General features: G+C 53.1%; 2 protein-coding genes across 5 annotated transcripts in view; one reads left to right on the top strand and one right to left on the bottom strand.

The window, feature by feature from the left end:
- The window catches only part of LOC113457658 (zinc finger protein 420-like), a 1,205,902-nt gene that overhangs the window by 1,110,642 nt on the left and 72,385 nt on the right, over positions 1-22,875 (top strand). The gene's annotated exons all lie outside the window — the stretch shown is intronic.
- Gramd1a (GRAM domain containing 1A) overlaps positions 1-22,875 on the bottom strand; it is a 27,232-nt gene that overhangs the window by 2,233 nt on the left and 2,124 nt on the right. The window contains exons 1-19 of one of the 4 annotated variants that reach the window (XM_005361193.1): positions 19,241-19,394; positions 11,986-12,202; positions 11,392-11,412; positions 10,632-10,716; positions 10,385-10,488; positions 10,203-10,298; positions 8,915-8,995; positions 7,523-7,635; positions 7,118-7,268; positions 6,503-6,701; positions 5,789-5,932; positions 4,111-4,229; positions 3,887-4,029; positions 2,756-2,859; positions 2,503-2,676; positions 2,336-2,423; positions 1,560-1,571; positions 1,088-1,195; positions 876-996 (exon numbers count right to left, since the gene is read on the bottom strand). In XM_005361193.1, the coding sequence (XP_005361250.1) occupies positions 876-996; positions 1,088-1,195; positions 1,560-1,571; positions 2,336-2,423; positions 2,503-2,676; positions 2,756-2,859; positions 3,887-4,029; positions 4,111-4,229; positions 5,789-5,932; positions 6,503-6,701; positions 7,118-7,268; positions 7,523-7,635; positions 8,915-8,995; positions 10,203-10,298; positions 10,385-10,488; positions 10,632-10,716; positions 11,392-11,412; positions 11,986-12,202; positions 19,241-19,248 (2,088 nt within the window). In that variant the 5' untranslated portion in view covers positions 19,249-19,394. Of the gene's footprint in view, positions 1-875; positions 997-1,087; positions 1,196-1,559; positions 1,572-2,335; positions 2,424-2,502; positions 2,677-2,755; positions 2,860-3,886; positions 4,030-4,110; positions 4,230-5,788; positions 5,933-6,502; positions 6,702-7,117; positions 7,269-7,522; positions 7,636-8,914; positions 8,996-10,202; positions 10,299-10,384; positions 10,489-10,631; positions 10,717-11,391; positions 11,413-11,985; positions 12,203-17,825; positions 17,999-19,240; positions 19,395-22,875 lie in introns of those variants that run through there. The other 3 variants (XM_026786265.1, XM_005361194.2, XM_005361192.2) reach the window with 3 other exon arrangements.

Genomic DNA, 22,875 nt, shown 5'->3' with positions numbered 1-22,875 from the left:
GCTCTGCCACTGAGCAGCTATGCCTCCAGCCCCACTAAATAGTATTTCTATCAATCCCTTCAGTTCAGGCCTGAAGCCCTTAGTCTTCTCATCTTTTCATCTTCCCCCTATCATAGGCACCCACCTCAGCACCTCACATTTCCCTTAGTCTTCGGCAGCTGCTGGCTGCAGTTTTCTTGGGCCTAAAGGCATCACTATATGGTGACAGTATATTCACTGAGCACCTGCTGGATGCCTGGGTGAGGCTTACCAATAGCAAGTCCATGCAGCGTTTATAGTGTGCTTGGAACTACTCCAAACGCCTGTGCATTCCCAGCTCATCAAGGATGGCCTTACTCTCTGACGTTCAGAAGACGCAGACAAGGCTCAAATGACAGTCAATTACATCAAGTCACACAACAGAGTCTGACCTTGGCTGTCCCCTGAACTACACAGGGTGGCTTCATCAACCCCATTTTGGAGATGGGACCCAAATGCTTTTGGGAGAGTCACTCCCCTATAAGCAGACCTAAGCCCAAAGCAGGCAGAGGACCCAGCCCAGTTCTCCCTGGCTGAAGGAAGGATGCACATGTGTCCCCAGTAGCTAATAACAGAGAGTGCTGTCCCCTGAATGTCCCCACACCCAGCCTGCCACCAGCAGAACAGAAAGATGGGATTCCTACTACAGCCACATGGTTGGACCCAGCCAAGCCTGAAGGACGTCTTTTCAAGATATGTTAGTTTTTTTTTCTTCTGCTCCATGTACATCCCCAGCAAGCTAAGAGGTCTGTACCAGGACTGGTTTTCCTTCCTTGTTTTATGAGAAGAGAAACAAAGGCCCCAGAAGGGCGCCATCTTGACCCAAGGCCCCACCACCTCACGTGACCACCTCGCACCTCATCCAGGAGCTCCACGGATGCTCTGAGGATCTGCCTCCACTTATGCACCTCAACACTGTGGAAGTGCTTCTGCAGAGCCAAGATCTCGGCCCACTCCGTGGCGGTCTGGGGGAATTTGCTGTGGAAATGCAGAATCCGAATGAACGGTCGTGGATGCTCCCGTCGGCGTGAGCTCTGCCCCCCACCTTACCCTCAGGCTCTCCACCTACCCCTTGGCCAGTGCCAGGCTGTGCCAGGACTCAAAGGTGTGGGCTGTTCTCTCCAGAGCCCAGAGACGGTAAAAGAGGAGGGCATTGAGGGCGATGAGGATGATGAGGCTGCAGACAGAGCCAGAGATCAGGGATCCTGGGATTGGGAGGCTCCCTCTAGTCTGGCTTGGAGCTCTGCCCTGCCCCCAATACACCAGCGTAGCCATACCTTAAAGGGTACCATGATTACCCACCCTTTTCAGAGGAGGAAAGAGGCTCAAAGGGGCGACCAATAGGCCTAGGGTCACACAGCCCATATGCAGAAAACAGAGGGTTCACACCCTGACCTATGTCAGGCCTACATGCTTGCCGGCCACACTAAGCCATCTTCCCTGGAAGAGCCAGGGACATTGAACAGGAAGAGAATGCAGCAGGGGAATGAACTGCGATAGGGGGGTGGGGTGGGTAGCAGGGGGAGAATTCAGGGCCCTACCTCACACAGATCCTGCAGAGGCAGCGAGGGGAAGACAGAGATGTGAGAACTGACCAGGGCAGTATTGGTACCTAGCCCTCCTCCACCCAGGGTAGCTAGCTAGCTCTGAGCCCGGCAGCCCACAGGGTTCCTCCTGGGTGACCTGAGGAAACTGGAGCCTCCAGAGGCTAAGCGTGCGACCTGGGTCAGCTTGAAGCTGGGGGGGGGGATCTTTCTTGCTTTTCCTCAGTGTCCTGTCCTCCCATATCTGCTGTCCTCCAAATGCCTGGTGTCCCTGACCAAGCCCCCCTGAGTCTCAGCCCAGCCATTCTCAGCTACCCTGAATCTGATGTCTTCCCATCTTTTGCTGCAGTGGACCTCCCATATCAGCCCACTCCATCCTTCTGGTCTGACGTCAGCTCTCCAACCTCTCCATCACTCCCATTATTTTCTGGGTCCTCACCCAGCTCAGGACTGGGTACTCAGGAAAACCAGGCAGCGTATTCATGACCTGACTTCTTTTGAGTGGCTAACTCCACATATTCTGTTTCTTCTTCTAAAACTGTCTCCCCTTTCATCTCCCAGGATCTCCAGGGTGACTGCTGTCCCACAAGAAAGACTTCTCCAAGAGAAATCAAGCAGCCCATGGAGACCCTGCTGGCCACATCCCAAACACCATCCCATGCAATCCTTCTGAGTTGAGCCCACGCCCCAACAAAAGCAGAGGCCCAGAGAGGCCAAGCACTGGGTTCCCATCATACAGCCAGGCTGCAGATCCACACATGCCCCTCACTTACACGATGCTGATGAGAACCAAGGCACTGGGGATGCCTGCCCCGGGGCCCTGATCTAGGGGTGGTTCCGAGAAGCGAGAGCTGAGAGAACCTGTGAAATAGCAGCTTGGGGTGAGCCAGGCATACCTCAGGGACCACCTCCTCCAGCTGCCCGCCTCAAGGCAACGCACCTGAGGTGTGCATGCTGGTCCGGGTGCAGGGGTCTGGGTCCGGGTGCTGAGGCCCATCTCCGTGCCCCCTCCAGCTCAGGGGTCGCTTCCGCCTCCTCAGGCCTGACAGTAGGCCACGAGCATCCTTCCCTCCTTCCTCCAGGGACAGCTTCTCTGCCTTGGCGAGTTCTCGCTCTGAGGGACAAGAGCTGGCTCAGGACGTCTGTACCCAGCTGAGCCACAGCCCACGCCCCACCAGCCTTCAGTCCCCTACCCAGATGGTGGAAGTAATCCTCAATGCCGCTCCACGAGTTCTTCTCAATGAGAGACTTCACAAGGCTCCACGGCTGCTTTCGGTAGCGGATCTCTGAGGACACACTAGGATGGGAACAAGAGGAGAACCTAGGTCAGGTCTGGGGGGGGGCAGTCTGTGTGCCCACAAACTTTTGATTCAGAGGAAGGGCTTTGTCACTGACAAACAGCCCCTCCCGTGGCTCAGGCTAAACACCTCAGACCTTGACCTCGGCCTCTTCAGCTTTTTCCATTCACACTTAAATCTAAATCACACACAGTCTTTAGTTTTGGGTGTTCTGGGGACTGAGCCTCCTACCTGCCAAGCAGGAGCTCAATGGCTGAGCCACACCCCAGCCCAGGGCAGCCTTGAACTCACTCTGCGGCCTTGATCTTGGCAATCTCTGGTGCCAGACTTCTCAGTGTTGAGATTACAGGCCCTGCTGTCCACCTACACAACCTATTCAGAATCCCCCTACTGTCCTTCATGCTGCTCCTAACTAGCCCTGGCCCTTACAGACACACAACAGAGTAGGAGGCCTCTTCCTGGTCTCCCTGCCCCCATCTGGAGCCAGAAGGAGCCTGTGTGTGTGGACTCAACTCAGGGTCCTCTGGGAGCCCTGCCCTGGGTGCAACAGCTGATGGTCTAGCCCACCATGAAACCTTGCAAAGCTTCATGAACTCCTACTTCCTACTCCAGCTACTCCCAAGCTTCTACCTCAGGGCCTTTGTACCGCTCATTCCAAATGGAAAGCCCCCACCCCATTATTGTGAACTATTTTCCCAGAGGCCCTCCCGGATCATCAGAGTCAGGAAACTGTCCCCTGCTCCTCACTCCAGCCTCCTGTGAGGAGGTGAACTGAAGATCTTTCTGCAATACTTCACTCACTAGAATTTCTCCCATAGAGTCCGGGGTTCCTAACAGGAGGATTTTTGTCCCTCAGGCCTAGAATAGATGTTCAATAAGCGATTGAGCACATCAACTATTTCCTTCACTTATATACACTTCTCAGTACTCCAATGACCTCTGTGGTCCCCAGGGTTTCCCTCTGACCTCAGCCAGGGTGGGAGGCAGCCCTGAGATGGAGCAGGGATAAGGCACACTCGGGCTCACCGAAGCCGGGCCTTGTTCCGGGCCAGACCCAGGATGCAGTAGCGGTGGGCAGTGTAGAAGTAGTCCTGGTAAGGGATGCCCTGGGTGAGCACCTCGGAGTCCACCACGCACCCGCCAGCCTGCGGGCCACGCCGGAACAGCGTCTGTGGGGAGCAGGGGCAGGAGGGAGGTCAGGTCTGCCTCCCACATCCGCCCCACCCAGCTGGCCACCTCACCCGGCCCACCTGCGTCTCCACCACAGAGGCGCTCTTGGGGCCCAGCGGGTTGCTGATGGGGATAGTGTAGGTCAGGACTCTACGCTGGTGGCACTTGCTGTCGCTGCTCCAGGGGCTCAAGGTCACATCTAGGGGAGGGAGGAGGAGAGTAAGGATGGTGTTTTCTTTTCTTGACTACCAGGCTATAGGAGATGCAGACTTGCCAGAGGTTTTCCATTCTCTGGGGGTTTGTCCCCAACTGCACCACCAGACCCGTGTCACTCTGAGTTTAGAAACTGAAAAGTTTAAACTACAGTGATGGTGACAGCTGGGGCACTTCTGGCCCAGTGTTCTGACCCTTCTGGAGCCGCCACATCCACTGCTCGACCCTCAGTTCCTTTCTGTGCCATGTGTGGTTTCTCCAGAGCACCAAATGAGAAAACCATAACCTCAGGGACACCATGTTCTGGAGGTCTCCTGAGCTCTCACGCCTACAGGGCCCACACTGAACTTAGTTCCTCTCCAAACCCTTCCAACGGGGTCCACCATCCTTCATGCTCCCAGTGGAGGCCCAGGCCTTGATTTCCCTAACATGTTACTTCTGTTGTCTGGGCAGGGGGGGCATGACATGTGTCTGCATGTGTGTCCATGCCTGTGCGTGTGCGTAAGTGCAGCTCCACACGTGTGTGGGTACAGAGGGAGTCAGAGCACAACCTTGAGTGTCATTTCTCTCTGGGCACACCCACCTCGTTTTCCCGAGATGGGATCTGTCAATGGCCCGATGTTCACCAACTGAGACAGGTTAGCCAGCAGGGATCAAGCCCACTAGTGACGGGGCCAGAAGTGTGTGCCACAGTGCCTGACTTCTAGAGCTAGTTTATTTGTAGTGTTTGCTGCTGTTGTTGTGAGTGTGTGTCCGTCCATGTCCATGTGGATCCTACTGGAGCTGGAGTTACAGGCCATTGTGAGCAGACTTGCAGGGTTACTGCGAGTTGAACTTGGGTCTTCTGTAAAGTCGTACACGCTGTGGACCTCTGAGTCATCTCTCTAGCCCTTTTAAGACATTTGTTTTTACTACATTTCTTTATTTATGGGGCAAGCATATGTACCAGGGCACCTATGTGTCAGAGGACAAATTGAGCTGTTGGTTCTCTCCTTCCACCGTGAGAGTTTTGGGCAAGCACTGAGCCATCTTGCTGGCCCAATACCTGGCTTTTTATGTGGGTTCTGGGTATCAAACTTGGGTCCTCATGCTTGCACAGAAAGCACGTTAGGGACTGAGTCATCTCCCCAGCCCAGCTCTACTGTCTTCCAGTCTCGCGAGGACTGTGTCTGGTTGTACCTCTGCCTGCTCAGGGTTCTACCCAGGAATAAGAGCTGATTAAAACCAAGCCTAAACATATGCTATCCACCTCAGACGTTCCACGGCTCCCCAGTCCTGTAGGAGTCTGAGAGAGCGGACACCACATGCTCGACCACTACTTGCACTGGTTAGATTTAGTGTGGCTACCGCTGGAGAGCCTGCCTTTGCAGCGACTGGTTGACTTCTCACGGTGGCGCAGGTACTACAAGCACACCCAGTGTGCAGAAGAAATTGAGGCATGGAGAGGCTGGAAGGCCTCTCGAAGGCCACTCAACCAACACAAGGCACACGCGGTCTGCTCCTGCAGATGCTACTCAAGGAAGCCTCCGTTCCCTCGCCCCTGACCTGTGAACTTGCACTGCTGCAGGAAACCCTGCAGGAAGGACGAGTCGGAGAAGAGCATCTGCTGCAGCCGCTCAGCACCCATGTGGAAGACGGAGTTGATGAGGAGGCGGCCAGAGAGGTCGGGAAGCAGGGCGGCCAGGTCACCTGGGAGACAAAAGGGGCCTCGTCACATGGATACACCCTCTCCTTCCCCTGGGCCAACTGTTCCTCCTCACTCCTGGGCCTCCCAGTGTGGAAAGGCAACTCATCTTCCTGAACAAGAGATACTTCAGAACCTGGAAGAGTACTCAATCCTTCCTAACCTCATACGAGTGGCTCAAGGTGGGCACAACAAAAGTCACCACAAGGGTATCCATGGACACAGACCCCTCTGGTCAATTGAAGTCATTTGTCATGTCAAACCAGTTGAAGCCAAGCCTGGGATTTCTGCTATGGTTACTGTGCCATACATTGTCGTGTAGCCAGGCCTAGGGCTCTCTCTCCGTGCTCACAAGAGTAAAGTCTACTTGAAATTCAGTACAGAGAAAATGAATATGGCCAACTTTACAGCCTATGTTTTCTGGTCACATGACCTTTAATGCAGGGCTCAGGGCACACCGTTTGAATGAAATCCCTGGCCACATGCATGGCTTACCCTGTGTACCAATGCCTCCCATCTCACTGACCCCCACTTGGGTATAACCGAAGGGAATGAACTGGGGCCATCGGTCTCACCTTCCTCCCCAGTGGATGAAGATGAGTTACTCGTGTCTGTCAATAACTCCTCTCTGGACAGCAGATCCAAGGGGCCCAGGGACGTGGGTCCATCTGGTGGGGCTGGCTCAGTATTCGGAGGTTCTGTTACTGGGGTCGCTGTCTGGCTGGAGGAGGCATCCAGCTGGCTGGCTGTCGGCTCCTCCTTGTCCTCCTCGGCCTGCAGAGAAGGACTCCATCCAGCCTTGTCACACCTCGACTCCAGCCCAAGGATTCCCACGGGTCAGTGAGCTTGATAGACAGCTGGAGTTGTAGTGACCAACCCTGGGGACATGATGCCTGGATCTGGGGGCTCCTGCCTAGTCTGTCAGAGGCCTCGGGGCCATCCAGTGATGAGGGCTTATGCTGATGCTTGGCCTACAAGCTTTACCGCCTACCTGTCTGCTGTCCATCCATCTCGCTCCCCTCTGTGTCCTCCCTTCCCTTCTACTCTGCTGTATTTCCCCCTGCTTGTATTGTCTGTTTCCACCCATCCCCCCATTCCTCTGCCGAATGTCTGTCCCTCTATTGATCTTCCATGCTCCCTCCTCCATTCCCAACCTCTCCGTCTCTCTCCATAAGCACCCACTTACTCACCCCGTGGTCTGCATCACTGCTGGCTCGAGAGAGGTTCGGGGTAACCCGGCCACGCCTGGAGCCCACAGGGCTTGGCTCCTGGCTGCGGTCAGCCACCCCTGAAGGGGTGATGTCACTGAGGGCAATCACATCTCCTACCTCTTTGGGACTCCTGCAAGGGAAAGGAGGAAGTGGGAGACGGCTGGACCCTCAAGCCTCCACATGCTATGTTCACGGAGTTCTCCTCCCCCACCCCATCCCTGGCTTTGCATAGTGACCTCTGGCCACGGAGCACTTAGGAGATCTAGCAAAAGGTATGTTACTCATGTCTGTCAACATCAGATCTGACAGCAGATCCAAGGGACCCAGGGAGGTCCCTCGGAGACTCCCAACATCCCTTGGTGCCACCTTCCACCTCCAACTCACCCAAGACCATTCAGTTGTAAGGGGCAGACATAGTCTTCATCTTCACTGGTAAGGCCCAGTTCCGAGCCATAGCACTGATGGACCAGGTGCCAAAGCTCGCGGGGACTCAGTGTCTAGACACAAGGGATGCAAGGTTGGCATCTTGTTCCCATGGCTGGGTCCCAGGAGTTCCCTCGGCTTCCACAAGGGAGCAGCATGGCTACCCACCCCAGAGCCATCTTGTTCCCATGGCTGGGTCCCAGTAGTTCCCTTGGCTTCCACAAGGGAGCAGCATGGCTACCCACCCCAGAGCCATCTCGCATCCATCACTGCTCAACCTGTTTCTGCAAAGTCTGGGCCCTGGCCTATAAGCCACACCTCAGACCTCCTAAATCCATGATGCACTGGCCAGGGAAGCTCCCCATTTTTTACTGAGAGAGATCTGGAGGCTCCAGAAGGGGAAGTCACGTGCTCAAGGTCACGTAAGTGACCCACGAAGATTGAAACACAGCTAGATCCCAGAAGAGCCCAAGTTCTCACCCCTAGGCTGCCCTGTCTCCATTCTTCTCTCTACATCCTCCACAGCACTGGCCTTCCCACTGCCCAGGGATCAGCTGGGCCACAATGACAATGAAATAATAGCGACTAATGATAACAGCCAGGGCCATGGAAGCTGCTGGCATTCTTACAGGCTCTGAGTAAGTGCTAACTCATGTAGATATTAGTACAACACTATCAGGACTTCAGGACGAGTTGTGCCCAGTAGCCCCTTCAAGGTCACCCAGCTGAGATGTAATAGCACAGAGATCAGATTCCCAACAATGCCTAATCCACCCAGCCTGAGCCCAGCTCCCACCCATGGTCCCCCTTGGGTCCAGGCCAGGCCACACACAGCTGCTTCGTGATGAGGCTAGAATTGCAGGACCTGAATTTTAGGCTTCCCCTGCCCTTTTCCTCTTTGGGGGCACTGCCGACATCAGGTTCCTGAGTGGAGACTTCTGGTAATCTTGTTTATAAGGATGTTCAGTTTGGAGCTGCCGTGGGGGTGAGTATCCGGGAGAGAGCAAGGCACACAGCCAAGCAGGAATGGGAGACTGAGGGGTGTCGGCACTTTCGGTGGACAGGTGTGATGGCTGCTCACTTTCTATGCCCCTCCCTCTCTGCTACCAGAACCTCACATGGAGGCTTCTCTGGGCACCGGCATAGACCAGTCTATACCAATTCCTTGCTCCTTCATCAGGGACTTGGCTTCAACACTAGAGGTGGGAACTCTTGGCCTACCCCCGACAAGACCCTGGGAGAAGCCACAGATGCATAAGGCTTGGTGTCCACAAAAGAACCGGGAGTTTCCCAAGGTTTTGGGGTCCTCTCTGGTGAACCCCAGCCTCCACCCTGAGCATCATCCATGCCCACCTTTTCAAGCAGCGCGTTCTGCCAGAGGCGGAAGATGAGGAGGAAGCAGCGGTCTCGGGCCCCAAAGGAGGTGAAGAAGTGCTGCAAAGAGAGAGGTTGGGGGAGCAGGATTATCGGTCTCTCCCGACACCCCGACAATGCATCGCATCACCTCCCCCATGCCTGGAGCTGAGAGAGCCAAGAGAGAGGATGGGGGAGCAGGATTACCGGTCTCTCCCGACACCCCGACAATGCATCGCATCACCTCCCCCATGCCTGGAGCTGAGAGAGCCAAGAGAGAGGATGGGGGAGCAGGATTACCGGTCTCTCCCGACACCCCATCGCGTCACCTCCCCCATTTTCCTAGCCCTCTCTGCTGTCAAGGATATCTAACTCCCCCAGGCTTGGGCCAACAAAACACAGAGGGATGCCTGCTGCAGACTTTGCCTGGTCCTTCCTGTTTCCGTTAGGACCCCAGAAGGACATAGCTATCTTTTGACCAAATGGACAAATGCCAGCTGTGCTGCTGCCCCAGCACCGGGGAGGCAGAGGCAAGATTTGGAATTTGAGGTCAGCCTGAGCAACACAAGCAGATGCCATCTCACAAGCAAGCAAACAAACAAGGTCTAGGGGGTGAAGAGATGGCTCCGTGGTTAAGAGCGCTCTCTGTTCTTGCAAAGTCCTGGGCTGGGTTCCCAGCACCCAGGGAGCTCACAACCATCTCTGACTCTAGTCCCAGAAGATCTGATGCCCTCTTTTGGCTTCCATGGGCACTGCAGGCATGTGGTACACATATGCATGACAAACACCCATAAGCACAAAATAAAAATAAATATTTTTAAACAAACAAGCCTTAAATCCCAGCACTTGGGAGGCAGAGGCAGGTGGATCTCTGTGAGCTCAAGGCCAGCCTGACTACTGAGCAGGTTCCAGGACGGCCAGGGCTGTGTAGAGAGACCCTGCCCCTCAAAAGAAAAAGCCAACAAAGACGATCTAGAGAGATGGCTCAGTGGTGGAGTGTTGGTCTGGCAGGTGTAAAGGCCTGGGTTCCAATCCCAGCTTTGGCTGGCTGGGGGCATCTGAATTGCAGGATTCATGGGAAATTGCAGGATCACTGTGTTGTTGGACATCTATGTGAGGAGACATCGTATAGGAAGGAGAAACCCCAGTCAAAATCAGGGGTGCAAGCGCTGGGAATAAACAGGCCAGGAGCAATACAAACGGGGCTCTGCTCTGACAGGCATGTCTGGGTGAGCTGGGGGATCCCTGCGGTAACCCTAATGCTCCCCATATCAGGTCCACCACTCACCTTCTCACTCTCCGTACAGATCTGAATGGCATTGGGGATGAGCTTAGCAGTCTTTTCCTTCTTCAGACAGGTCACTTCCTTCAACTGGATGGAAATCTAAAGAAAGCACAGGACCGTGAGAACGAGCCGGACGCCCCCGCCCATCTGGACGCCCCTCTGTATCCACCTGCGGCTCAACTCACTGTGGTCTCCCAGCGGAAGATGTTGCTGTAGAAACATATCCAGTTCTCGGAGAGGTAGAGGCGGCCCTGGAGGAGGATCTCCCGCTGCAGGGCGCAGGAGTAATCTGAGAGTAGCCAAGGGAGAGACAGGCAGACATCTGAGTCACACATGCTGTGGCTGGCAACCCACAGGCCTGCAGGGAGGCCCGAAGGAGGACAGAGGCAGAGATCCAGGTCAGAGACGGAGGCTGGGGGCACGGAGACTCACCCACAATGAGGCGCTCTGCTTCAGGGAGCTTGCTGAACAGTTTTCGGAAGTCCTCATTGCGTTGTTTATACGTCGGACTCAGCATCTGCCAAGAGATTTGGGACATGGGAACCTGAATGCAGATTCCAAGCCCCTATTTGGGACCCAAAAGATTTCAATCCCTCTCCATTTTCTCAGCCCTTGGGACCTCTTTGTTCCTAATACACATGTCACTATAAGGTCACCTGTCATTTACTGACTTAAAAAATTATTTATGTGTATCAGCGTTTTTCCTACATGTACATGTCCCAGTGCAGGTGGGGGTCAGAAAAGGGCATCTGATTTCCGTCGAACTAGAGTTACAGACAGTTGTGAGCTGCCATACACAGGTGCTGGGAATCAAACCTGGGTCCTCTGCAAGAGCAGCCAGTACTCTAAATCGTGGAGCCATATTACTGACATATATGAACCAGGTTCTGTGCAAGGTACCATCACCGGCATCAGTGAATGCTACTCAATTCCCCAAATCTCTCTGACCTTGCAAGATTGGGCTACTAATTCTTAAGGAAGGGGAAGGAAGGCTCAGCGAAGTTAAGTGACTCGCCCAAGGCCACTTAGAGAGCACAATAGCAGCATGCAATCCAGTGTGTAAACAGAAGCATCTCACATGTGGGTCTCTAAGTATCACCCACTCCCTGACGGCTCCTGGCTGGGGCTCCTGCTCCCGGCTGGCAGACTGTCCCTCCCATACCTATATCAAGCCCCATGTGCAGATACTCACGCTGTACCAGCTCTGCATCTTCTGCAAGAGAAAGAGATGAGTCAGGAGGAGCCTGGAGTTGGGTTTTTAAAAAATCTTTTAGTCTTTGGGGGGCCACCACCCAGCTCCCAAATAAATACACGGAGTCTTATTCTTTCTTACAAATACTCAGCCTTAGCGTGGCTTGTTTCTAGCCAGCTTTTCTTAAATTATCCCATCTACCTTTTGCCTCTGGACTTTACCTTTTTCTATTCTTCTTCTTACTTAGTGTCTGTCTGACTCCTGGCTTCCTCCTCTCCTTTTTTCACTCCTTCCCTCTTTCTGTTTCTCCTACTATTTATTCTTTCTGCCTGGCAGCCCCGCTTACCCCTCTCCTGCCTCGCTATTAGCCGTTCAGCTCTTTATTAGACCGATTGAGAGTTTTAGGAAGGCAAAAAACATAGCTTCACAGAGTTAAACAAATAAACACAAAAGAAGGCAACACACCCTTGCATCATTAAAGCCACTCCACAGCATCAATGAATGCAACCCATCTTCAACTAACGTTCCACAACAGAACCCTTGTGTTCTCTGCCCTGGCCGCCCTCTACCAAACCCACCTGAGCTCACACCCACCTTACTGTTACGGATGAAGTTCCGGCTGCCCAGGCTCTGGGTGCTGGGGGTCCCAGGCACACCACTCTTCTCTGAGGAGCTATCAGACCCCTTCTCCACCATGGTGCCTGGTTCTGGCTCAGGAGCAGGAGGAGGTCGGCTTGGGGGCAAGAGCTGCAGCCGTTTCCGAAGAGACGGGGAGCTGCTTGGTGAGCTCCGGCCGGAATGGGGTGTGGTGCTAGGAAGAGAGAGGAAGAGGAGTGGGTGGGTGAAAACAGGCCAGGGTACAGATGAACCTGATTTTGAAACTGTGTCCCTTATCTAGTGGCTCTTCCTGCCCATCCATCCACTCATCCATCCATCCACCCATCCATCCATCCATCCATCCATCCATCCATCCATCCAACTATATTTATCCATCCATTCATCTGCCAATCTAGCCATCTACCGATCAGTCCTTCCATCCACGCACCCATTTGGCAAACCAGCCATCCACTAATTTATGCACCCTCTACCCACCTTTACCGCATGCAGCCACTCATCCATCTACCACCCCCATACTTACTCATCTACCAGCCTATCCATTCATCCATCAATCCATCCATCCTTCTCCCCTCCTCTCCACTCACCCATTCACCTGCTTCCTGTCTCTCTGACCCTAGAGCCTGTCCCTGAACATTCCTGTGTCTCTATTGCTTCATTGTAGCCCAGGGAATGGTGACGTCATACCTAGTTGTTTTGGGGTGTAAAGGAACCAAACTGTGAAGTCTCTTTAATGCAGCCAGGCACAGTGAGCTCTCAATGACACCTGCTATTTTGTGACCACAAGTGGAGGTCAGAGGACAGCTTCTGGGTTGAACCCAGGATATCCGGCTTGCATGGCAAATGAGTTTACCTGAAAAAGCCATTTCACTGGCCCAACACCTGATAATTTTTGAACAGTATCTTACTAATTTATTCACAAAGCAAACCTTTATAAACAGTGACACTCGAAATGCAAACCTAAGTACCTTTCTTTTTAAAAAGTGTCATTTATTTTTATGTATTTGTGCACGTAGTGTGTGTATGCATGTTTATGTGCACCACAGGTGTGCAGTGCCCATGGAGACCAGAAGAGGGCGTCAGATCTCCTGGAACTGAAGTTACAGGAAGTGGTGAGTCACCATATGGATGCAGAGACCTGAACCCAGGTTCTCTGAAAGAGCGACACAGACTCTTAGCCACTCTCCAGCCCTGGTAGCATCTCTCTTAACGTCTTCCCTTGCCTTGACCTCATCTTTAATTTGTTCACGGTCTCAGCACCTCTAACACCTGCTTCTCTTTTTCCTTTCATGGCCACTTCTCTTCCTTCCAGCCTCCATTTCTTTCCACACATCTGCCACGGAAGTTTTCTTTTTCGTTTCTGCTCCTGTCCATGTCCCCCACACAGTCTCTTCTCACCCTCAGCCTGGGAAGCTGGTGACCAGCTGAGTCATCTCAGGGGTCTCTAAGCCCTGACTTTGATGTGACCAGGTCCTGTCACTTCCCTGGCTTCATGTCGCCCCTGGTTGTCCCAGTCATTCCTCTTGTTCTTTAAGCTCCCAGGGTCATTCCCGCATCAGGGATTCCACATCTGTGGTTCCCTGCACTGGAAAAGCCCACCCACAGCTTCAGTATAATCAACTCCATCTCATTCATTCTTAGCGTTCCTCTTCTGCGGTCCCTCGGCTTCAAGGAGGCACCGCTTCGCCCGCCTGCTATCGGCACTCACTCTGCCCATTTGTTTATTCAGTGTGTTTATTGCCTGCCCTACACTGTGAACTGGAGGAAGTCTTGGTTGTTATCTCTACCCCTGGCACCTGAACTGGAGACAAGGCACATAATTAATGCTTAATAAACACTGTGGGGCTGAATGAACTGCCCCGAGCTGGCTGCAACCAGCACTGACGAGGGACCTGAAATATGGCTTGGTTCTGGTGAGTTTACCTCCTGCCGGAGGCGGACGTTAAGCAAACAGAACATTCTGGTAACTGTGCAAACACTAACTGCAATACGGGCAGTGGGGGTGAGTGGCAGGGACTTTAAAAGGGCACCATTGTTGATTTCTTATCGGGATTATGTCAAGTGAGTGATTGACTTTTTTTTTTCTTCCCCGAGACAGGGTTTCTCCGAGTAGCTTTGGAGCTAGTGTCCTGGAACTCACTCTGTAGACCAGGCTAGCCTCGAACTCACAGATATCTGTCTGTCTCAGCCTCCCGAATGCTGGGATTAAAAGTGTGTGCTGCCACCATTGCTCAAAAACACTGTGTTTGGCCCCATGACCGTCCAGCTTTCCAGTGGAAACTGAGGCTACGAGCATAAGGTGCCGGCAGAGGGAGGCACAGCTGCCTTCTGGGAAGGATTCTAACTCGGGTGATACAGATCTATTTTGGAGTATAAGAGAAGTTTTTCAGAATTTGGTTCTCCCCTTCTACCATGTGGACCCCAGGAATCAAACCTGGCTGGTTGGGTTTAGCAGCAAGCACCTTTGCCCACTAAGCCATCTCGCCACCCCCCAGGATGTTTCTTCAAATGTCTCTCCTGTCTATAATCTTTAGTACATGAAACTTCCTCTGTCCACACTGCCCTTGTTCTTCTTCGTCCTGTAATTGTTTGGTGTGTGTGTGTGTGTGTGTGTGTTTCTTTTTTGCTGAGTTGGGATTTGAACCTAGAACCTTGTATGCTTAGTGAACATTTTACCACTAAGTCAAGCGCCCTGCCCCCAGCCCCTCACTGGAAGATTGTAAGTAGGAGCTCTACCAGTGAGCCACGCCCTCAGACCTCCTTTCCTTTTCATTTTGAGGCAATGTCTCTCATTAAGTTGTACTAGTTGGTTTTTTTTTTTTTTTTGGTTTTTCGAGACAGGGTTTCTCTGCGGCTTTGGAGCCTGTCCTGGAACTAGCTCTGTAGACCAGGCTGGTCTCGAACTCACAGAGATCCGCCTGCCTCTGCCTCCCGAGTGCTGGGATTAAAGGCGTGCGCCACCGTCGCCCGGCTGTACTAGTTGGTTTTGAACTCACTCAGTACTCTAGGCTGGGATTGAACTTTTGATTGTCCTGTGTCCTCCTCCTGAATAATAGCAGAAATAACAAGCCTGTGCCACATGGCTGGCTGGTGTTTCTGATTTTTTTTTTTTTTTTGCTTTTGTAGTCATATCAAGAAACAGTGAAAAGTTGGTGCTCAATTGGCTTACTGGCTACACGACCATTCTGCGGCCTGGAAAATTCTTATGCACATTTCAAGACTTTGGTGCGCCCCTCTTCCACAGGTTCCCATACCCTGCTGGGGCAGCAGTCACCCAGCTGTGACTTTTCTGTGATGACAGGTTCCATGGGCTTCCAGGGACAAGCCTGGGAGCTGTCTTAGTTCCCACTCTGCCCTAGCCCTGCTCGGATGGGCTGTAAAAGAAGTCACAGGACTCATAAACTAAATTCATTTAATAAATTCTGTGACTAAATAGAAGGACATGAACATTGGCCTGGGCCATTACCTGTCCCCCTGGGCCAGCCCAGTGCCTGTGGTCACCATGCTCTGGTGTCTGAGCTCACTGCCCCAACATACAGGTCAGGAAAGCTTATGCCCACCCACATCAGGAGCTCCCACCCCGCTTACCCCAGGAAAGCCTACAGCTCTTCCCTGGCCCTCATCATCTAAACTACCTACCGCTCCTCTGGCTCCAGTCTCCATTATTCCCTCTGCTCTTCCCCCACTGGATGTGAGGCAGCCCTGGGCTGGACAGACATATCTCCAAGCTCTATGCCGACCCCCTCAGCTGCTCTGTTCTCAGAGCATCTGCCAGAGACATGCTGCCCCTCTGGATCCCCATCCTTCTCCACATTGTCTAGCAGGTGACCATGAGTAGGCACCACCATGACCGGAGAGAAGCGATCACGCTTGCTTGTTCCCTTTCAGAGTTGGGACCCACCACATTGGACTCAAAGGCTTCCTTCCAGTCTCAGAGCCATCAGCCAGCACCTCCGTGTGGGGCCTTGGGCCAGCATCTGCACCTTCCCCAGCCTTGCTTTCACCTGGTGTTCTGATCTCCTAGGGCTACTTGGAGGCGACATGACGTGTAAGACAAGGGAACAAAGAAGCCATGTGCGACAGCTTTCCCTTTGCACGGCTGCAGAGTGAACTGTCCAAGAAGCCATGCTGACCCTGGAGGGACCTCAGCTGGTGTCATAGGCCTTCCTATTGCTGTCTAAACATACAGCTTACCCTGAAGGTGGCAGTGGGAGACACAGATTCGAACTCTCTGCTGCTGGGACTGGCTGAACTAACCAGGGGGCCAGAACATCAGGAAAAAAAAGCCACAGAGATCAGGGCAATCACCTGCCATTGCTATAAAGCTCAGCACAGCCCACAGGGCACCACCGCCAACAGTACCAGGGAATACAGATTCTAGCCAGAGGAGGTAGGAATGCACTCCTGTTAATGCAGTACTCCAGGGCTGAGGCAGGAGGATCACATGTTTGAGACCAGCTTAGACTGATACCAAGATTCAGTTTTAAGAACCCCAGAGTTGGGGGTGTGTAGCTCAAAGGCCTTGAACCTGCTGGTGAGGGACCGGGGGCACGGCTCAGCAGTAGACTGTCTAGAAGTCAGCAGTGAGAGGCTGGGGGTTTGAGTCAGTATGTCTACCCAGCAGGAGCTGCGGGGTACAGCTCAGAGTTAAGAGTGTTTGCCTAGCATGTACAAAGCCCTGAACTCCATCACCAGGACTACCACAAAACAAAAAAGAAACTTCTAAGTCTCTCTTCTGCCCTGCCCCACCGGAAACCTCAACTTACAATTTGAAAGGCATTGAATTTTGACCGAATCATTAGGAGCAGCCAGGGTTACTTAAGTGAGCCAGACTGCAAAGGCTTAGCTGGGCAAGGCTCCCTGAGGCCAAGGGCTGAGGACAAAGAACAGAGCTGGCAAAGTGTGGGAGAAGACAGTGCTAGACTCACTCGGGACAACAGGTTCAGAGCCAGGACTGAGGCCAGCAGGTCTGAGGACAGCGGACCACCAGCAGAGCTGAGGAGGACTCACGGGCTCACAACACACGCCTGAAGACCCTGGGCACCATCCTGATTCTAGGGAGAAAGTGACCACCACTCCCTGTGGCCCCTTCTCACCTATGGCCTTTAACCCAAGCCTGGCCTATTCTGAAGCCCCAGGTCTACTGGGCAAGATGGAGGCACAGATAAGTCAAGCTCATCCCCCGGTTTCTGCTCCTGGATGGGACCAAGAGGAAGTTCTCCATGGCCAGCAGAAGAGCCCTAGGGCGGCCCACGCCAGTCAGCCAGTCCTGGCAGAGTGAAGGGAGGGGTCAGAAGTGGCGAGAGATGGGGCGGGGACTCAGAAGAGAATGGGTTTCCCTTGTGCAAGATGCTGAGGCTTCCTGGGCCTCAGAAACTGCCTCTGGATAGAGGGAGCAAAACACACAGGTGCGCAGGAAAGGGAAAGCTGGCTGGGGATACTCTGTCATAGGCAAACTTGCCTGCAGGTATGATAAGCTAATCTCTCCTGTCTGTCTGTCAAAAGCACAGTAGTGTCACAAACATAAACAACCACAGCCCTGTATGTCATAGTCGTACACAAGTGCCAGGAAGTTTATACATTACAGACACATACACACACCCACACACCACAAATATGCTATAGTCACACAGAGCCCCGGAATTAGTTCCAAATTCAGAGAAACACAGTAAGTTCAGGATAAATCAGCTTCACATATAAAGCCACAGGAAAGTTTTAGAGAAACACTGAAGACAAGAACAGCAGCAAAAGCCACAAACCTACTCACAGGTCACCTAGTCACATACATCCCGAAGGTAAGATTAGGTCAACCTACTCACCCTGACTCTCCCTCTGACTTCAGGGTGTTCGTCAGGCAGAGGAAACAAGGCAAAGGCCAGTTCTCCAGGAATATAATTATCAGCAGTCACAGTGACAGCACCCTGACATTCCATAGCTTCGGGCGACTCAGGGATAACACAGCCGCACACGGTGAGGTGAGGCCTGGGGCTGGCTTTACAGAGCAGTTAAGGTTACACCCAAGATCCCAGGAGGAGGGTCCTCAGCCAAGACAGCCACAAGGGGTCTCTCTGTCTCTCTTCACAGACAAAGCCACAAAGGGTCTGAGAGGCTCACAGAATCTCCCTCACACCCAGGGGCATGCAACAACCGTGTCACAAACGGATACACAGGAACCTTCCTGGGGATGGAACCAGAGGTAAGTTACAGCCACCCACAGACACACAACAACGTCACAGGTGGACCTTACAGTCTCCTCTTGTCCACTGAGTCAAAAGGCTTTCAAAGGTGGATGTCAGACACACAGCAGCAGAGCCCCAGCCTTCCATGTACACATACTAAAATCACAGTGGGGGCTCACACAGCGGCAACTCACAGGGACCCTTCAAAGCGCAGGTGTCATTCTTGGTAAATTACAGGCACAGCCAGCCGTGGAATTCTGTGACTGCTGTACACCTGGAACCCCCAAACTGCTTCAAGACACTCCAAAGTCACAATGGGGCACAAGCTCCGAATGTCTAATTTGCACATGGCGCCACAAAGAAAATGAGTCCGACCATGGTGGGTCCAGGAGCCCCAGAGGCACTTTAACTGGTCGCCACCACACCACACACAAGATGATAGATAACATGCAGGGAGCCACACAAACACTGCCCCAAAGGATCCCAGCTGTCCCAGCTGTTTTACACACACACACACACACACACACACACACACACACACACACACACACTCAGAGTTCAAGCATTTCCAAGACAATCACAAACGGAAACCCGTGGGTACAGGGAACCAGACAGGAATGGGGGTTCAGGTAGGAACACAGACGACCCTCACCCCGCCTAGATCTCAGTCTCAAAGAAGCTCCTTCTCCCAGCCGCCACGACAAACGGGGACCACCAACCCGAGGGGGTGCGGGGCCTGCCTAGACTTGAAGGGCGTGGGGCGGCTCGAGGTGGTCCCTTCATCTGGGAGCCGGGTTAGGGCTCATCAGGAGGCACAATCCAGGCCTGGGGGAGCGCCACGCTGCCCGTGCGCGTCCCAGGCCGGCAGTGACGCCCCAAGCTCGGCCCTTGCCGCTGGGTTGCAAGCCCCCACGCACCCCGAGACACTTGTCCCCGCTCCCGGTCCCCATCGGGGTCGCTCCAACATGCACGAGTTCTGGGAACCCCCTCCGGCCCCCTGCCCCGGCCGGATCACGCCGCCTTGCCCACTCCCCACCCCGAGATCCGCCGCTTACTCGAACATGGATGCGGCGCCCCGGCTTCAGGGCACGACCCGGCCGGCTGCGCTGAGCTGGGCCTCCCGGGCCTCGCTTGACTCGGCCGCCGCCCCCAACGGACCCCGCGGTCCGCACAAAAGGCCGGAGCCGCCGGAGGCCGCCGCGGCGTCAGCAACACCCCCTTCCTGCTCCCGCCCCGCGCGTCACGGCGCCGCCCCCACCGGGAGGGGGACCGAGACACAGAGCGCGGGCCTCGGCCTAGATGGCTGGGTAAGGAGTCCGGCTGGGAGACCTGCACCGACCGATGGACAGAAGAAATTTTTTATTAAAACTAAGCAGTCTGGGCGGGGCGTGAGAACGCACTCCTGACATCCCAGCATCGGAAAGGCTGAGGCAGGAGGATTGTCGTGAGTTCGAGGCCAGCTTGGGTCGCATAATGAAGTGCAGGCCAGACTGGAATACAGAATGAGAACTTGTCTTCGAAACAAACAAGCAAACGAACAAAACGAGTCTCAACACCCTGGCTTCTCCCTAAGATTTAGAAGAGGACCAGGAAGGAACCGGAGAGGTGGGGTGGAGATAGTGTCAGGTTGATGCCGGGAAGAACAGGTCTGGGGCGGAAGTTTTGGGGTAACCGCAGCTGGGGGGCGGAAGACCTCTTCCTCTTCTCTCCACCCAGTCCCTGAGCCTCTCAGTTCCTGCCTTAGAAGCTCCCACGTTTGTGGGGACTTCCCCAGTGTAGTCCTGCACTCCAGGTCAGACTCCAGCCCACCGGGCTCTCAGCAGTGCTGTGTGAGCCAGTGCAAGTCCTGCAGGCCCGGGGAGTCCAGTGCTCGGAAGCCAGGGGTTTCCCCCAGAACAGTGCAGGGGCAGGGCTCATCAGCGCTTTTGAGACCGGGAAGCCTGCCTAGCCTCAAGACGGGAAATGACCATACATTGCAGTGTAGGACGAGTACTGGTGTCAAGCCAACCCTGCACCCACTCTGCAAGCCAAGGGTGGTTGTCGTCCTTGCTGGAGAACACAGTGTGAAGCCTAGCTAGCTTGGGGACCCAGACGGCCAGCCCAGGGATTTCTCCCTATCCGTCTCCAGCCACTTGTCCAGCTTCAGCAGACCCGGGCCTGCCTGCCTTGGTCTGCTTTCATTCCTGCTCCACTCTGTTGCCGCTAGCAGCCAGAGAGCCAAGTCCGTCTCTTGGCTCCAAGCCCTACCCTGGCTCCACCTTGTTCCTTGTAAGACCAAGTGCTCTCCTTGGTGACCCTCCTGATTTCACCTATCTGACTCCTTGGCCTCCGGGTACTCATTACAGGAGTCGCCTGCCTCCTGCTCCTCCTGTTTGCCTTAGGCAGCAGGACCTTTGCGCAGCTGTCCCTTCTGCACTTGGACACTCTTACTTCCTTGCATGGCTGCCTTCCATCTTTCGTGACTGTTGCTCTTTTTATACTTCCGTCGGTTGTTTCCTCTTTGCAGACATTTACTTTAGTGGTTAGAATGTACGGGTAGGCTGGAGGGAGGGTCAAGATTTCATTAGGTAGCCCAGGCTGGCCTCAAACTTGTTTTGGTTTGTTTTCTTGAGACAAGCTTTCTCTGTGTAGCCCTGGCTGTCCTGGAACTCTGCAAACCAGGCTGTGGTCTCAGCCCACAGAGATCTGCCTGGCTCTGCCTCCCTCCTGCATGCTGGGATTAAAGGCACGTGCCACCAAACCCATAAACTTTTGTATTTTTAAGTAGAGAATATTTTATTATTTCAATGTATGATGGCCATCTGTGACCCTACTACCGTATGCATTAAGTATGCATAAAATGTTCTATTAATTTGTTTAAAGATTCCGAATTATATCAAAGGAGAATGGAAAGTCATAAAGGGTTTAAGTGGGAGACCACTGTGCTCTGCCTTGCATATCGAAAAGATCACTCTGGACTTCTCCTTTTGGTTTTGGTGGTTGGTGGTTGGCCATTTTAGTTGGATTTTTTTTTTTAAATAAATTGTTAAGCTGTTGTGGTAGAATAGGCCTCAGAGGCACTTGGGAGGCAGAGGCAGAAGGATTGCTGTGAGCTTTAGTCCAGCTTACTCTACATAGAGCACAGGCCTGCCAAGGTTATGCAGTAACCCTGTTCAAAAAAAAAATACTCGAGGGAGGGAAGGACTGACTAGATGTTAAGTCTCATACGATGTTGCACGCCTGTCATCCCAGCACTCTGGAGGCTGAAGCAGGAGGACCATGAGCTTGAGGTTAGGGCTATAATGCAAGACCCTGTCTCAAAAACAAGGTCTGAAGAGCTGGGTTGGTGGTTAAGAGCATGAGCTGTTTTTGCTGAGGACCTGAGATAGGATCTGAGTACTCACAAATGCATTGAACTTTAGGGGATCCAGCGCCCTCTTCTGGCCTCCACAGGCACCCACATGCACATGCACAGATAAACATGTAGACACATTTAAAAACAGCTGTGCCCATGGTGGCGCAAGCCTTTAATCCCAGCACTCAGGAGCCAGAGGCAGGTGGATCTCTGTGAGTTCAAGGCCAGTCTGGTATACAAAGTGAGTTCCAGGACAGCCAGGGCTATTACACAGATCAAAAAACAGATTGAGAAACAAACAAACAGATAAACTTTAATAGTTTACCACCAAAGGCCCAAGTGCCTCTTTTCTCTGCCTGGGCATGCTGGGTACATACTGCCTTGAAGTCAGCCTAGATCCCTCGTGTGCAATTTTGCTACAACATCAGCATCAACAAGCCAGCCTATTAGGATGTATCTTTGGAAGAGATACACGGCCAACCCCTATTGTATCATTTTGCAGCCTCTGGCTTGGTCACTGTTGTTTCTGAGACTTCTGAGCAGGGCAGAGCTCTGCTCCCTGAACATTTGGCCTTCTTACCCAGTGTCCATGGTAGGGAGAAACCCTGGCACATACTCCCTTCTCTTCAAGGCCAGTCAGCCAGGTTCTTTCCTTTTCTGCCCCTCTGCCCTTGAACTTCTTAGTTTCAGTCTCCTTAAGCTAGAGGTGGTTTTTCTTTGCAGAAGTCTTGTGGCCCTGGGTGGTTTTGTGGTCAATCAGACACAAGCTAGAGCTCTCAGAGGAAGCAGCCTCAGCTGAGGAAATACCTCCTTGAGATGCGTTGTAAGGCATTTTCTCACTTAGGGATTCATGAGGGAAGGCCCAGCCCACCGTGGGTGGTGCCACCCCTAGGCTGGTGGTCCTGGATTCTATAAGGAAACAGGCTGAGAAACCTATTGGAAGCCACCTGTAAACAGCTCCCCTCCATGGCCTCTGCATCAGCTCTGCCTCCAGGATCCTCATCTGTTTGGGTTTCTGTCCTGACTTCCTTCAGTGATGAACAGCAATGCTGAAGTCTAAGCTGAATAAACCCTTTCTTCCCCAACTTGCTTTTTGGTCATGGTGTTTCATCGCAGCAATAGAAACCCTACTAAGATGTTGTGTTTAAAATTTTTGCCACCTGTCAGCCACAGCAGGAAATAGCTCCTGTGATGGTAGGTGGCCCATTTAGAAATATATCTTGCTCCTGGAGATGCAGAAACCACACACACACTTTCCCTTGTACGTGGTGTTATTTTCAATTTTTTAAAAGTAAAAAAAGTAATTTAAAAAATGTTTTGTTTTTTAATATAGTGTATGTGTGTGTGTGTGTGTGT

The sequence above is a fragment of the Microtus ochrogaster genome, linkage group LG4, assembly GCF_000317375.1.
Source record: "Microtus ochrogaster isolate Prairie Vole_2 linkage group LG4, MicOch1.0, whole genome shotgun sequence".
In the NCBI taxonomy this organism is placed as follows: domain Eukaryota; kingdom Metazoa; phylum Chordata; class Mammalia; order Rodentia; family Cricetidae; genus Microtus; species Microtus ochrogaster.
This window is presented reverse-complemented; position numbering and strand designations above follow the sequence as displayed.